A 12,594-nucleotide genomic window follows, 5' to 3' on the forward strand; every position below is an offset into this window, starting at 1 on the left:
GGGACAAGCTAAAGCTGATCTCGCCCCAGCTGCTGCCGTGGAGGGAGACTGACGCCTCTCTCCTCTGCCCCTTCCCACAGCTCCCAACGTGGCACAGCACCAGGACGGATCGCTCCGCGACTCCCATCACGACCAAAACTTGGCAGAATAAATTCCCCTTTGGCTCGACCGCCCGACAAAGCTCCACCTCGGCGGCGGCCGCGGGGCCGCTCCCGCCTCAGGTGCGCCCGCCCGCCGCCACCTGCCGCGCCCCGCCCCGCCCGCGCCTTTCCGGCCGCGGCCCCGCCGGCTCCCCCGCGCCTGCGCAGCGGCGGCGGCGGCGCGGGGCGGCGGTGCCGATGCTGCCGGACGGTGCCGGGCGCGCGGTCGCGGCTGGCGGCGGGGCCGGGAGCGGGAGCGGAGCCGGGAGCGGAGCCGGGAGCGGAGCCGGGCAGCGGCGCGCCCGCCGAGCATCGCGCGGCGCGGGGCGATGAACTCGCGCAAAGGTACCGCGCTGTGCCGGGCGGGAGGGAGGGCGGGAGCAGGGGGGGCTGCGCGGCCGCCGCTGCTCACGCCGGCTCCCGGCTGTTCTCTTCTCCCGGCAGTGCTGGCCCTGCAGGCCCGCAGGCGGCGGCCCAAGCAGTCCGCGGCGGCCGGCAGGAGGGACAAGCACTCGGCGCCCCACAAAAAGTGAGTATGGGGACCCCCGACCCGCCGGGACGGAGCCGCCCCCCGCGACCCCTCCGTTGTCTGTGGTCCCCTCGCGCGTCGCTGCCGTAACCCCCGCGGGCCGTCCCGGCTGCCCGGTCCCGCGGCAGCCACGGCGGCTCCCCCGGCAGGGCACAGCACCCGCCCGGGCAGGGCTCTCCCACGGGGGCTGTCGCCAGGGCAGCTCGGGCACCGTCCCCAGCCCGGGCGCCGGGCTCAGCATCCTTCGGGCAGGGCCGCCCGGTGCCCCGTGGAACGCGCCCGGCACTCCGGCCGCCGGCCCTGAGAGCCCCCGGTTTGTGGGGGATCTGCCCAGCCCACGTGTTCCTCTTGGTTCTCCCTCCAGTTCTCTCATCTTTGTGGTCTCCTTTCCCAGCGCTTTCTGTTCCGAGGTTTCTGTCTGCATCATTGTCCCATTTACAGGCAGTTCTTTTTTCATCCTCCTCGGTACCATCAGACTATTTCCCCTTCCCAGATGTGTCTAATCGCCAACGATGCTGATACCAGTATCTCTTTGGTTTAAGTTTCTGTGAATCCTACAGATAAGAACAGAAGTTGTTCTGTTTTCCCCTTCTTGTCTTCTTCCAGCTCTTCATGTTCTTGTCACTGTCCAGTTGATCTTTTCTCATGATGCTTGTTCACTGAGCCACATAGGAACGTTCTTCCATCTCTACAGTGTTCACACTTCATTCTTTCCTAGGACACTGTGGCTTTGGACTATTTTCATTTTTTGTCCTTGAAGGATTACATGCTTGTGTCACTAACTTTCACTGTGTTTTGTGCTGTGGGACTTTATTGGTGACTCATTAAGTTGCCAATAGGCTCTTGTCTTTGTTGTAGTTACTTAGGAATCCAGTCTACCTGCTTTGTTCTGACAGGGAAATACATCCTGATGTCACTCATTCCTCTCTCCTCCTAGCTGGATAGTCTTAGAACTGGGAAGCAGTGTATGGTGGATGGGTGGATGGATGGATGGATGGATATATGTGGTGGGGAGAGATGCTGCTCTCTGCTATGGCAAGTGATTCAAGGGGCAAGGTCTTTCTGTGACTTCTGGAAGAAATAACAATTTATCTGTGACCATAAGGTGTTTGGTGTGCTTTTTTTTTTCCTAGTTACAATAAATGAGTGCTTTTTTTCCCCATTAGGATGGGTAAAAATAACATAGATGAGGTGCTGGTGTAGTGGTGATTAGACTTTGGCAGCTAACTTTTGTTCACATCCTGTTCCACTCATGCTGTTTCCTCCAGCATTGTGTAAAAGCTGTATTATGCTTTCAGTTGTTTGAGTTTGGGGTTACTGCAATGGAAACAAATGTTATGTGCAAAATATGCAGTAATTGATTCCCTTGTTTCCAAAAACTTTCAGTTTGTAGTGTTACATGGATCTGTCTTCTGCCAGTTTGAAAACAGAAATAGGTTAAATTTCACTGTAGCTCTAGGTTCAGAGTTATTTTTGAAGCTTTCAGTTAAGTGTTAACCACAAGGTTGTTAATAAACTTCTACTCTTAGGTGATAAAGCATTCAATACACCTCTTAGGGGAGCTAAGTGGGATGTTTTACTGAGTGAGTTTGTTAAAAGTTTGCTCTCACAGAGCCATAATAAGTGCAGAACTGGTAGTCTTTGTGTTTGCTGAAGAAACTGGCTACTGTTAAGTCAGGGTGCACAGTCAGGAGCTGGCTGTTTGCCTGGCTGAGTCGGCGTTTCCAGATGCAATGCTCCAATCTGATCAGTTGCCTTATGAAACCAGTGGTTTTGCTGTAGCTGACAAGAGCTATCTTTTCTCTTCTGCTATGTGTATTTTCTCTTCATACCACTCCTGTGCTCTGGAGATGACCTACTCTGTTTTGTGCTTCTATATGAAAGCAAAACTCCTTTCAAGTTTTTAAGTCTCCTTGCAAATGGTTGAGGCCCCCAAGTACAACCAGTATAAGACATTTTCAGTATCTCTTTGGTCCTCTTTCTAGCTTTACTTTAAATTCAACTGCTACAGCATATTCTAGTGTTTTAGAGGCATGTGGTATGGGTGATGTGCATCAAATGCACAGCATCTGCAAATGAAAATATTGATTTGAGGGCTGGAGATTCTATACCATAGGTTCCCTGTAGTGAATTTGTTCACTACAGGAAAATTGTAACTTAGTTTTGAATCCAAAGCAGTTTTTTTTCTTTACTGTGGTTCTTATGAAAACTTTTCTATGCCAGGCCAAAGCTTTATGGAGTAACTCCCATTGTTGCTGTTAACAATGTGCTTCAAAGGACACGGCAGGACCTCTCTTGTAAAATTGGCTAGGGGAGTTACATCTTATTGTAGCTTACTTGCAGGCTTTTGTTTGAAGAGTATGAAGGTGATGGCACAAGAATAAAAAGTTGCAGTACTCTGAATAGCTTTTTGTCAGTTATGACCTTCTTTGCCAGGGAAGGCTGTAAGATTGGTCCTGTAGCTGCTCAGTGTTGACCCCCTAAGTCAATGAGAAGTGGTGGAGGTGAATCTGGGTTTGTTTTAAAAAAAAAAGAAAATAGAAACTGAGTGTCTCATATTTTTAAGAGGAAGCACTTTGTCTTGAATCAAGACTATACCTATAGTTACCTGTAATAATAAAATTTACTTTGAAATTAAACATGCAGGCTACTGAAACAGAGTATCTCACTGAATTATGATAAGTTAGCACTTGATTTTGGTTGTAATAGATGAATTTACATGCAGTGTGTTCAAACTACTCACGTATTTTTTCAACTGGACAAAAGATTAATCAAAATTTTTAATTTGGATCCTCTGCAATTTATTTCTTCTTGAAGTGGAGGCCTGCATTGAGAGAGGTCTGTGAAATAGTGAATTTGACAGATGCCTGAGTCTGTTCAGAGATAAACTTGCTTATAGGCAGACAAGCCTGTTTACTGTCCTTCACTTAGTGCTAACAGATGGCCTCAGGTACATCTGCCTTTTGCATTCAGCACAATGGTAGGCTCTGTATGTTCAGACCAGTACAGGCTTCACCGGGGGTAAACTTCTACCTTGGATATATTTTTTTGCTTGACTTTATTTCTAAGTGAATGTGACAAAACCCAAGTGAATACCCAGTTAGAGTTGTCCTCTTTGGCATGTCAACTGTACATCTTTATCCAAAGTTAAAAGAAAGCATTTGGTAAGTAAAAAAAAAATCTAGGTGATGGTGTGTGAACCTATGGAGAGAAGATTATGTGTGCTGCATATTTTGATCCAGAAGTATAAATCCAAATACCAAGATTGATTTTGGTTTTGTTTTTAAGCAGTACTTTAGAGCAGGTGGTGTAGACCATGGGCTGTTACTTTGCAGTGGTGCAGTACATCTGTGTTGGCTAACATGGGAAGTGCCAGATTTCTGCACTGTGCACTTCCAGATGTCTAACTTCTTGAACCCATAACTACTGTACAGCTAGCAAGGCTTAGGATATATTACATTATTATGGAATCTTAAATGTGTAAAAGTCATGCACTGCTTTTGTTTGTTACTGTTTCTCTACCACAGTGTTTTTCAGCCTCTTTCAGTAGTTTTTTTCCTTAGAAGCAGCATCTATGAGGTAGTTCCTGTTCCCATGAACACTGGCTGAATGTATTCTGGGCACTGATAAAAGGCCATGGGTGTAGCTCTTGGCCTTTCTATATGAGAGTGGCTGTACACTCCCACAGTCTGCAGTGGTCCTGTATCTGCCCTTCAAGTGCAACATTTGTGAAGTTGTTGTCTTCTTTTCTTCTTGGGATAATTTACTGAAGAGTGTCAGAGAAGCTAATGTTAAATTTTTAAAAGCTTTTAAAGAGGAGGAGTAGGAAAGATTCAGAAGAGTAGAACCCAAAGTTGTGCCAATATCTAATGAAAGCAAATAAGGTGACTTCAGTTCTCGATGAAGAAAATTAAATGATAAAATGAAAATGTAACTATATAGCAGTTGTATTCATAATTGGTCCCTCTCTTATAGTAGTAATTGCTTCTGTTGTGATTCTACCAGACTCTTATCTTTGCAATCTAGTCTATATTTTAATAATCAATAACTAATTCTGTTCTAATTGCCTGTGGGGACTTTGTGAATGGGCATTGTTTTACTGGGTTGTTTAAAAAGAAAATTAAAATTACTAATATTTGAAGAAACAAAACATTGTCTCTCTACCTGTCATTACAGTTCCCAGTATTTGTACCTTTAAAGTACTGTTTGTCTCATCCTTCATATATTTGAAGTGAACCCTTGCTTCCTGATTTTCCTAGCAAGACTTTTTATTTTTCCTCTTCTCTACAATCCTTATCCTTGATATCTCATTTTTCACTTTTAATCTGTTAACAGTTACAGCATATGGTAAGTGTAAGAGGGATGGTCCTGTTTGAAGTTGGCAGGGCTTCTTGTGTCCACTGTCTATCTCAGTAATATACCTTTTAGGATGAGCTCTGCCTTTGTAAACTTGTGTTTGGATGGATCTCTCATAATGTGCAGAACTGGCTGGAAAAATAAGCCTAATATAATAAAGCACATGTAGCAGAACAGAATTGCAGCAGTCTGCATCTCAGCCTAAGATAACCATAGAAGAACTTTTTGTATTTAAAGAAGATATTCTGAACAAGCTTTTTGGCTGAAAAAGGTGGTGTAAATTTCAAAGTGAACCTCTGTAAAGGTGCTAACTTTTTCTGCATTTCACGTGTACTGTTTTTATTTTAAGTTATACATTGGGAAATCCTATGATTAAATCCTATGATTAAAGTGTATGTCTAAATAACACATACTCTGATTTGTCCAGCAAAGCAGCTGGCAGACTTTTGACTTTTATATCGATGTCCTCCATAATGAAGTAATGTTAGCTAAGGAAGTCTCTTTGAGTGTTAATGCTAAAGGAATCTTATCTTGAGCTTCTTGGTTAAAGGGAAACTACTGAATAGCCCTGGTGAAATAATGCTTCTTGACAGTATTGGTGCCTCACTGTTTTTCCTCAACAGAAGTTAGTTAATTAAAAGTTGATAATTTGAATGTAGGAGATTAAAAGAACCAAGGGCTTCAGTTGCCTTGAGCTATTATCAATGCTTAGTTTGCAGTTTTCTAAAATGGAAGGGAGTATTCCATCGTTAGAGGTCAATTATATTTTCCTATCCCTGAGGAAAAAAAATTATGTCTCTACTGTTCTTGTTGCAGTGATAAAGGTCAGAGCAGTCTAGCTACAGAATATGTACCTTAAATTCCAATGTTAAAATCACTTGTTTACTACTTTTCAAACTGTATTAAAATTGCATTGGTTTCGTATTCATGTTTCTAAAGAAAGCTCTCTTGGGACCTATTTCTTCCCTTTGCACTGCTCTGCTTTTTCTGGTCTCATGTTTCACCCCAGTAGTTTCTCTGTGTAATAACTGTTTGTCTGCTGCCTGTTATGTTCCTGTTGCTCACCTGTATGTGATGTTATTCCTTCATCACAGACTGGAATGTAGATTTTCAAAAACATCATTAAAATCATTAAAAGATCCAAGTAATTAATAAAAATCATTAAAATCCAAGTAAAAAGTATTTAAAAGAATGCAGTTAAGTGCAGCTGAGACTTCAGTAAGGTATCTTGTAATAAATAAAGTGTACTCTTTTTTATGGCCATTTTAATGTTTGAAAGCTAATGTTTTAAAATAAATTGTGCTTCTTTATAAATGGTGGTTTACATTTATGATTACATAGTTAACATTGTACTGTTTCAAAAAAGATTATGTAGAACTGGAAACTGCTCAAAGAAGAAGGTAGTGAAGGTGATTGAGGATATTGGGCAGCTTAATTTATGACTAGTACATTTCAGATATGTAAAGGTGATTAAGAAGCATTTTGATATGCCTAAGAAATCATTACAGGTATAGAAATGGAAGAAGAAATAACTCGCCTTTATTCATTACAAAACAATGATATTCAAAGAATGACTCCTGTGGAAAAAACCCCAACCCAGCTTCTTTTTGTACAGTATGAGAGACAGAATGTGGCTTTGCAATATGTTGTAGAGTCCAAGTTACAGGTGGGTTTAAGAAGGATAAGACAGGGAAGCAGCACCATCAATAGTTTTTAAGAATGCTATTGTCAGTGCAGTGTGATTTTCCAAGCCCCTGTTTGCTGAAGACCTGTCAGGTGAATTTGTCCTGATACAGAGTGATCCACCTGTGTACTCCTCTCCAAGCAAATGTTTCTGGCACCCCGTGGTACAATACTGGCCTAGGTGTGTGTTTGACCTAAATTAGTGTGGCAGCCCTTAGATTTTCAAGGCCACCTGTGTGGATCACTTGCAGCATCTGACAAGCCTGACAGGATCTGTGAGCCTGGATCCAAACAGGGTGGCCTAATGTGTGACACTTCTGTACCTGGCTCAGGAAGGAGCTGTGAAGCTGGAGTTAGCTCCTAAATCCCAGTGCACAGTGAATCAGTAGAGGTGTGTTTGAGAAGAGCTTTCCTGCCCAAGAACAGGAAGGTTATGATGATAGGGCAAGGAGGCTTTCCAGGGAGTGAAAAATACTGAAGGAATGGGCATGCTTGAAATGCTACTTTCCTGTAGGCTTTGATGCCATCTGCAGGTCTGAGTTTGATGCCAAAATGAGCCTGGATTGCTTTAAAGTTGTGAATCTAAGAATTCGGATTATTTCCTCAGTTGCTGTGAACAAGTAGCTTTACTTTAAGGTTTCAGTTCTCATGCTTATGTAATAGCTCAGTAGTTCACTCACCTGTGAAGTAAGAGTCAAGATGCCTAAGGAATTTCAGGCTTATTTCAACCTGCCATGTGCAAGTGTCAATCATGAGATTATAGGCCATGCTGGGCTTTGGTGTGTAAGGGCTGGCCAGTAGCTTTGCAGCCCTTCTGCAGCATAATCAAAAGCAGCAGACTGATGGAGTTGGAAGGTGAGTGATTAAAAGGGAAGTGTTGCTATCAAGTTTCACTGACACACAGGTATCAGCATGCTGCCTGGCTGCTGCCAGGTAACTGAGTTACAAAACAATGGTGATTGGGTTAGAATGAGGCTGTATGGGTCATTAAATGATTTTTCTTTTTAGTGCAGCAGTCACAATTCAGCACTTTTATGAAAGAGGGAGCCCTGAGGAGATCAGAGGCTTAAGCTTTCTTTCAAGTTCCCTTTCCTGGTGTCAGGAGGCACATTATGACAGATCCCTTTGCCAGGATTTATTCCCTGGTGAATGTTGTAAAGCTTCAGGGAAACCTGCATACAACCAGGAACTTCATGATACTATTAGGAGTTCTGGCTCAAAAGAATAAAAATCATCTGAATGGATAATAATATCTGAAAAATCATCTGAAAAAGCATTTGACTTTTTTTTCAAGGTAGCCTATTGCTTGGGGTGACCTGTTTTGTATATTAGTGACAGTGTCTCAGCACATGTTGGTGTCCAAGTCCATTATGCTGGTCCCTAGACATCTAATCACATTCCAGTCAAATACTCTTAGGGCATTGCCTCTCTTTTTAAAGTTAGAGGTTTTAGTGTTTATTTTTTTTCCCAGAAATGTTTTCTATATAGTAACGTGTAAGTTGGATTGTGTCAACAGTGTTGAGAAGATGACAGACAGAGATTTTTGGTAGTTGCTTCCACAGTGTGCATTTCATAGAGACACTCTTTAATCAGGAAATGAGCAGTGCTGGGAGTTGGGAGCTTTGTGATGAACTCAGCAATGCTGTGGTGGGCAGACATGATGTGGGCACACCAGCCAGTCCAGGCTCTTGGAGAAGCAGGATGTGAAAACAGTATGTGAATCTCAAGTGGACTTAAAATGTGAGATAAAGCTTTAAAGAACTATGCTGAGGCTACCACTATATTTTAGATCACCAGCTACCTGTTACATAACTGCTTTGGTGTTTAGTATGGATCAGTTACTTCTAAGTGTTGCATTCTCACTGCTAGTCCAAGCTGTTAAGTAAATCCAGCATTTAAAAACAAGGTTGAAATTATTTATTCCAATAGACAATACCAATTTTTCTTCATTTGTCTAAAACAAGTGTTATTGAGAATTGGTTAGTTTATCTAAAAATGTTGCAACGAAGTTTGACTAATTTTTTACATATTGTATAAGAAGCATGGTACTGGAAATAAAATTTTTTATCCTGTTTTTATAATTGAAAAGTAGTATACTTGTATTCTCTAATGTTTATTTCTGAAACCAGGAAATCAGTTTTGTGTAATGAGAATATTTGTCTTGGGAATAAAGATGTTACTCTTTTAAAATGATCATTTTGATCTAATTTTGTGTTTCCAGAGTGACTCTCAGTAGCTTGTGTCTCACACAGTGCCATATCTTGTCCTAATTGTAGCATTATGAAAACTTGAGATAAAGTTCAAGTAGATCAGACTCCCTTTCTCTTCCACTTGTACCTTCTCTCTCTTATCTTAATCCATGGCTTGTGCTTTGCCATGCCAGTGAAAACAGAGAATTTTTAATAGCTGCCACTAAAAGGAACATTAAAATAAACTACAGCTGAATACATATATTGAAGCAAACCCACAGATTTATTTTTAAAGTTTTTCCGTTTTCATTATAGTTTTTTCCATACATCAGTATGTGGGATCACTGTATGTATCTGTCTGGTGAGTGGAATTCATTTTATAGTTAGAATTCTAGGCCTTTTTTAATGGATTTGTCTGATAGTCTGCCTTTGCAAATCATGAAAAAGGAACACGATAACTTGGGGCTACACATGTAAAAAGGAATAATTCACTCTTTCAATTGTGAATCAGACAATTTGACATATTTGCATTGTTATGCTCCTTTCCCACTTAAAACAATCAACATTTTAGATAAGTATGTCAAGTAGTAAAGCCACTTTAAAAATAAAACTATGTAATGGTAAAAGAAGGTCCTTTTATAATGGTTTTAACACCAGAAACTTGTGTCAGCAAATAATTATCTTTTCCATTTATTTGTGAGATGCATAGATTGCTAAAAATCACTTCATCTGATTTCTTCAATAAGTGGGAATTCTTATGGAAGACATGCATTTAAGTAGAAGAATTTGACTGAGATTTTAAATCAGAAAGTGGCATTATATGTATGTTGACAATGTCTCTCTTAAATCAATACAGTGTATGTTTAATTATGGCAAAAGTAATGAAAATAATGTAAGAGTTGGCAAAAATTTTAAAAAGCAAACCAGTCCTCATGGGACCTCTGTGAGTTGTTTCTTAGCATCAGGACCTGATGGGCAAAGTGCAGAGAACGTGCTTGTCCTGTTGGTTTATTCAGAATGTTTTTAAGGCATAATGATGTTAATATGCAAGGGCAGTGGAGCTGAATATGTGCCAGCTTTTTCCTAATTACAGTTCACAGCCCGAGGTATTAAGCTGAATTGAAACTGTGCATGGTTTAAATTACTATGTTAAACTCTGAACTGTGGTGCACCAGATGCTGGCATGTTTGACTTAGCAATGATTGCTGCAAAAGAGCAATATCCAGCAAGAAGAATCTTAATTCCCAGAGTCTGCTTTTCAACTTTTTCTCAGATTTTGTTCTGTAGTGATACTCAATGTTGATGCCATGAAATTTACATTGGTAATAAAGGAGCTGCTTTAAAATCATACTGCAGAACTAAGCAAAATATTTTATTGCTTTTGGTGCTTGTATCCTTAATTGATTTTTTTTCACAGTTTGTGTCAATTCTGCCAATATTGTATTTTTGAGAAAATACATTATAGTTCATATTTCATGGTTGATTTGCATTGGTAGCAGTAATAAGTAATAGTTATGTATGTGCATGTACATAAGCTATTGCCTTTACATAGCAAACATAATTTGTGAGTCTTTAAATATCATTTAAACTCAGTAGATAAAGTCCCTTTAATCTCACAGCAGGAATGAAGTGTGTAATCTTTAGTGTTCAGGAGAGACTGAAAACCACAAAGTAGAAAAATTGGTCCCCTTTCACTTCTTTGCCCAGTATCTTCACCTTTCTTCTTGGGTTTACTTCTTGTAGTGTTCTCATCAATGTATGGCAATTATAAACAAGTGAAATAAAAAGGAGTAAGCTGCCTTGTTTTTAAGATGATCTGGTTTCATTCAAACTGAGTTATTATAGATCACATGGAAATAAAACCTAATCAAGAACTAAATGCATATTCACCCATTTCACAGGATAAAATTTAATTTTGGCTTTTATCAGCAGCAATGGAAAGCAGCAAAGGCCATACTTGCTGCCAGTAAATAGAATATACCTGAAATATCAGAATGAAGAGTCAGTGAGTGTATAGTGACATTGGCTTATCTTAGCACATATACAGGAATATAAAGGGGGGTGTTTGGAGAAAGGAAATAGAAGACAGGGCAGAGCCAGAGTAAAGGCACTGTTACTTCAGCAGAAGATGGAAAGACTGATGTACAATGTAGGGTTTCACTGATGGAGGAAATATGTGCATGTGCTCCAGTTAATGTGAGCAGGCACCCAAGATGCTCTAATAAGTCTGTGAAAATTGGAAATGGGGACTTAGTGAGGTGAAGAGAGCATGCCTGTGTGTTTGTAGGTATAAATAAAATGGCTTGCTATTTCCCCTCCAAGTAACATATTATCTTATTTACAGGATGATAAATTAATTCTGAACTCACTCTTTTCTTTATGGAGGCTGGGAAGAAGAGAATGTAATGAGTATTCCAGCTGTGTGCTTTCTCAGCCTGAAGTTCTTCACTGCTTGTCTGCCATGTCTGCAGCATGATCTGCACCCACCAGCTGCTGAGGTGTTCTATTAATGCAGCTTGGACATGTATTTCTCTGCAGGTTAAATAGCTACTAATGGATCCATCTGGATCTGCCCTTCCAAGTCTCAGAGTCTCTCCTCGCTGCTTTGTTGCACTCAGGTTTCAGAGAGGTTGTTACAAAGTCTTAAAGGTCCAACCAAATAATTATTGATATTTGAGTTACAGTGATATCAGTATTTGTTTCCAGTTGCTTACAGACAAAATGATACATTCCCAAACTTTGTAGTACCTGCTCTTTCCCCAGTGCCATGCTTACCCTTTTGGGATGGATGCTTTCATCTGGGAGAAGGGAGGGATATTGCCAGTCATCAGCCTCCTGGCCCTGCTGAGAGGTCTGAGAGCTTGATGTTGGTAACTTTTTACTCCCTATTCTGAAATGCATTTGAATAATGTTTATGTTATTCTGCAGGTTATTTCTGTGCTGCCTTGTAAATCCATGTTACAATCAATGTCAAGCCATCCAGATTGACTGTAGAATAGTGTATTTCACAACAGTTTGATGCTTGTTCTTTGTTACTTCTGTGAGTGCAGTTCTGCAGCCAGCACCTGAACAGTGGTGAGATATTTGTAGCCCCAAGTCTTCTCTGTGTCATCCTGTCACATTCTAGTCCTTTGGAGTGGTTCCATATCTTGAATCCTTTACACTGCATTTTATTTCAGCATCTTAAATAGTTATTTACACAGAATAATTATTATTGCTCTATTAGTTCCAGATATATGTATAACAATGGGTGCTACTCTGCACAACTGTACAAGGTGAAGCAATAGCTGAAAAAGTAGGTAATAGTCCTTTGATCAGTGGGCTGTTGCTGTTCAATGCTAAAACAAATCTCCAGGCAGGCCAAATCTTCAGTCAGAATATGGAAAGTCCCAAGGCTCACCTTAGCACAAAGGCCCATTACAAACAATGGCAGCAGCATTTTTATTGGCTCCATGACCTTGCTTAGTGTGATCCATGGAGAGCAGCAATCACCATTTTCTGTTCAGGTCACCTGGATGCTGCCAGAGAAAGGGGTTCTTCCTGTATATTTGAAAAATTATAAGAGGGTTAGCTTTAAGATTCCAATACAATCTGCTCTGTTTTTATAGAAAGTCTATATAATGTTAAACTATTTTATTTTTATCCTGAATTATTTCCTTGCTGGGAACTGCAGTAGTAGCTAGTGGGAAAATCTGGG

General features: G+C 40.9%; 1 protein-coding gene across 4 annotated transcripts in view; it reads left to right on the forward strand.

Annotated features, from left to right (window-relative positions):
- Nucleotides 1–390: 390 nt before the first annotated feature.
- The window catches only part of SRPK2 (SRSF protein kinase 2), a 128,964-nt gene continuing 116,760 nt past the window's right edge, over nt 391–12,594 (forward strand). For 2 of the 4 annotated variants that reach the window (XM_066550851.1, XM_066550852.1), the window contains exons 1-2: nt 391–485; nt 585–669. In XM_066550851.1, coding sequence (XP_066406948.1) covers nt 470–485; nt 585–669 — 101 coding nt within the window. In that variant the 5' untranslated portion in view covers nt 391–469. Of the gene's footprint in view, nt 486–584; nt 670–12,594 lie in introns of those variants that run through there. The other 2 variants (XM_066550846.1, XM_066550850.1) reach the window with 2 other exon arrangements.

This window comes from Molothrus aeneus, chromosome 5, assembly GCF_037042795.1.
Source record: "Molothrus aeneus isolate 106 chromosome 5, BPBGC_Maene_1.0, whole genome shotgun sequence".
NCBI classification, from domain to species: domain Eukaryota; kingdom Metazoa; phylum Chordata; class Aves; order Passeriformes; family Icteridae; genus Molothrus; species Molothrus aeneus.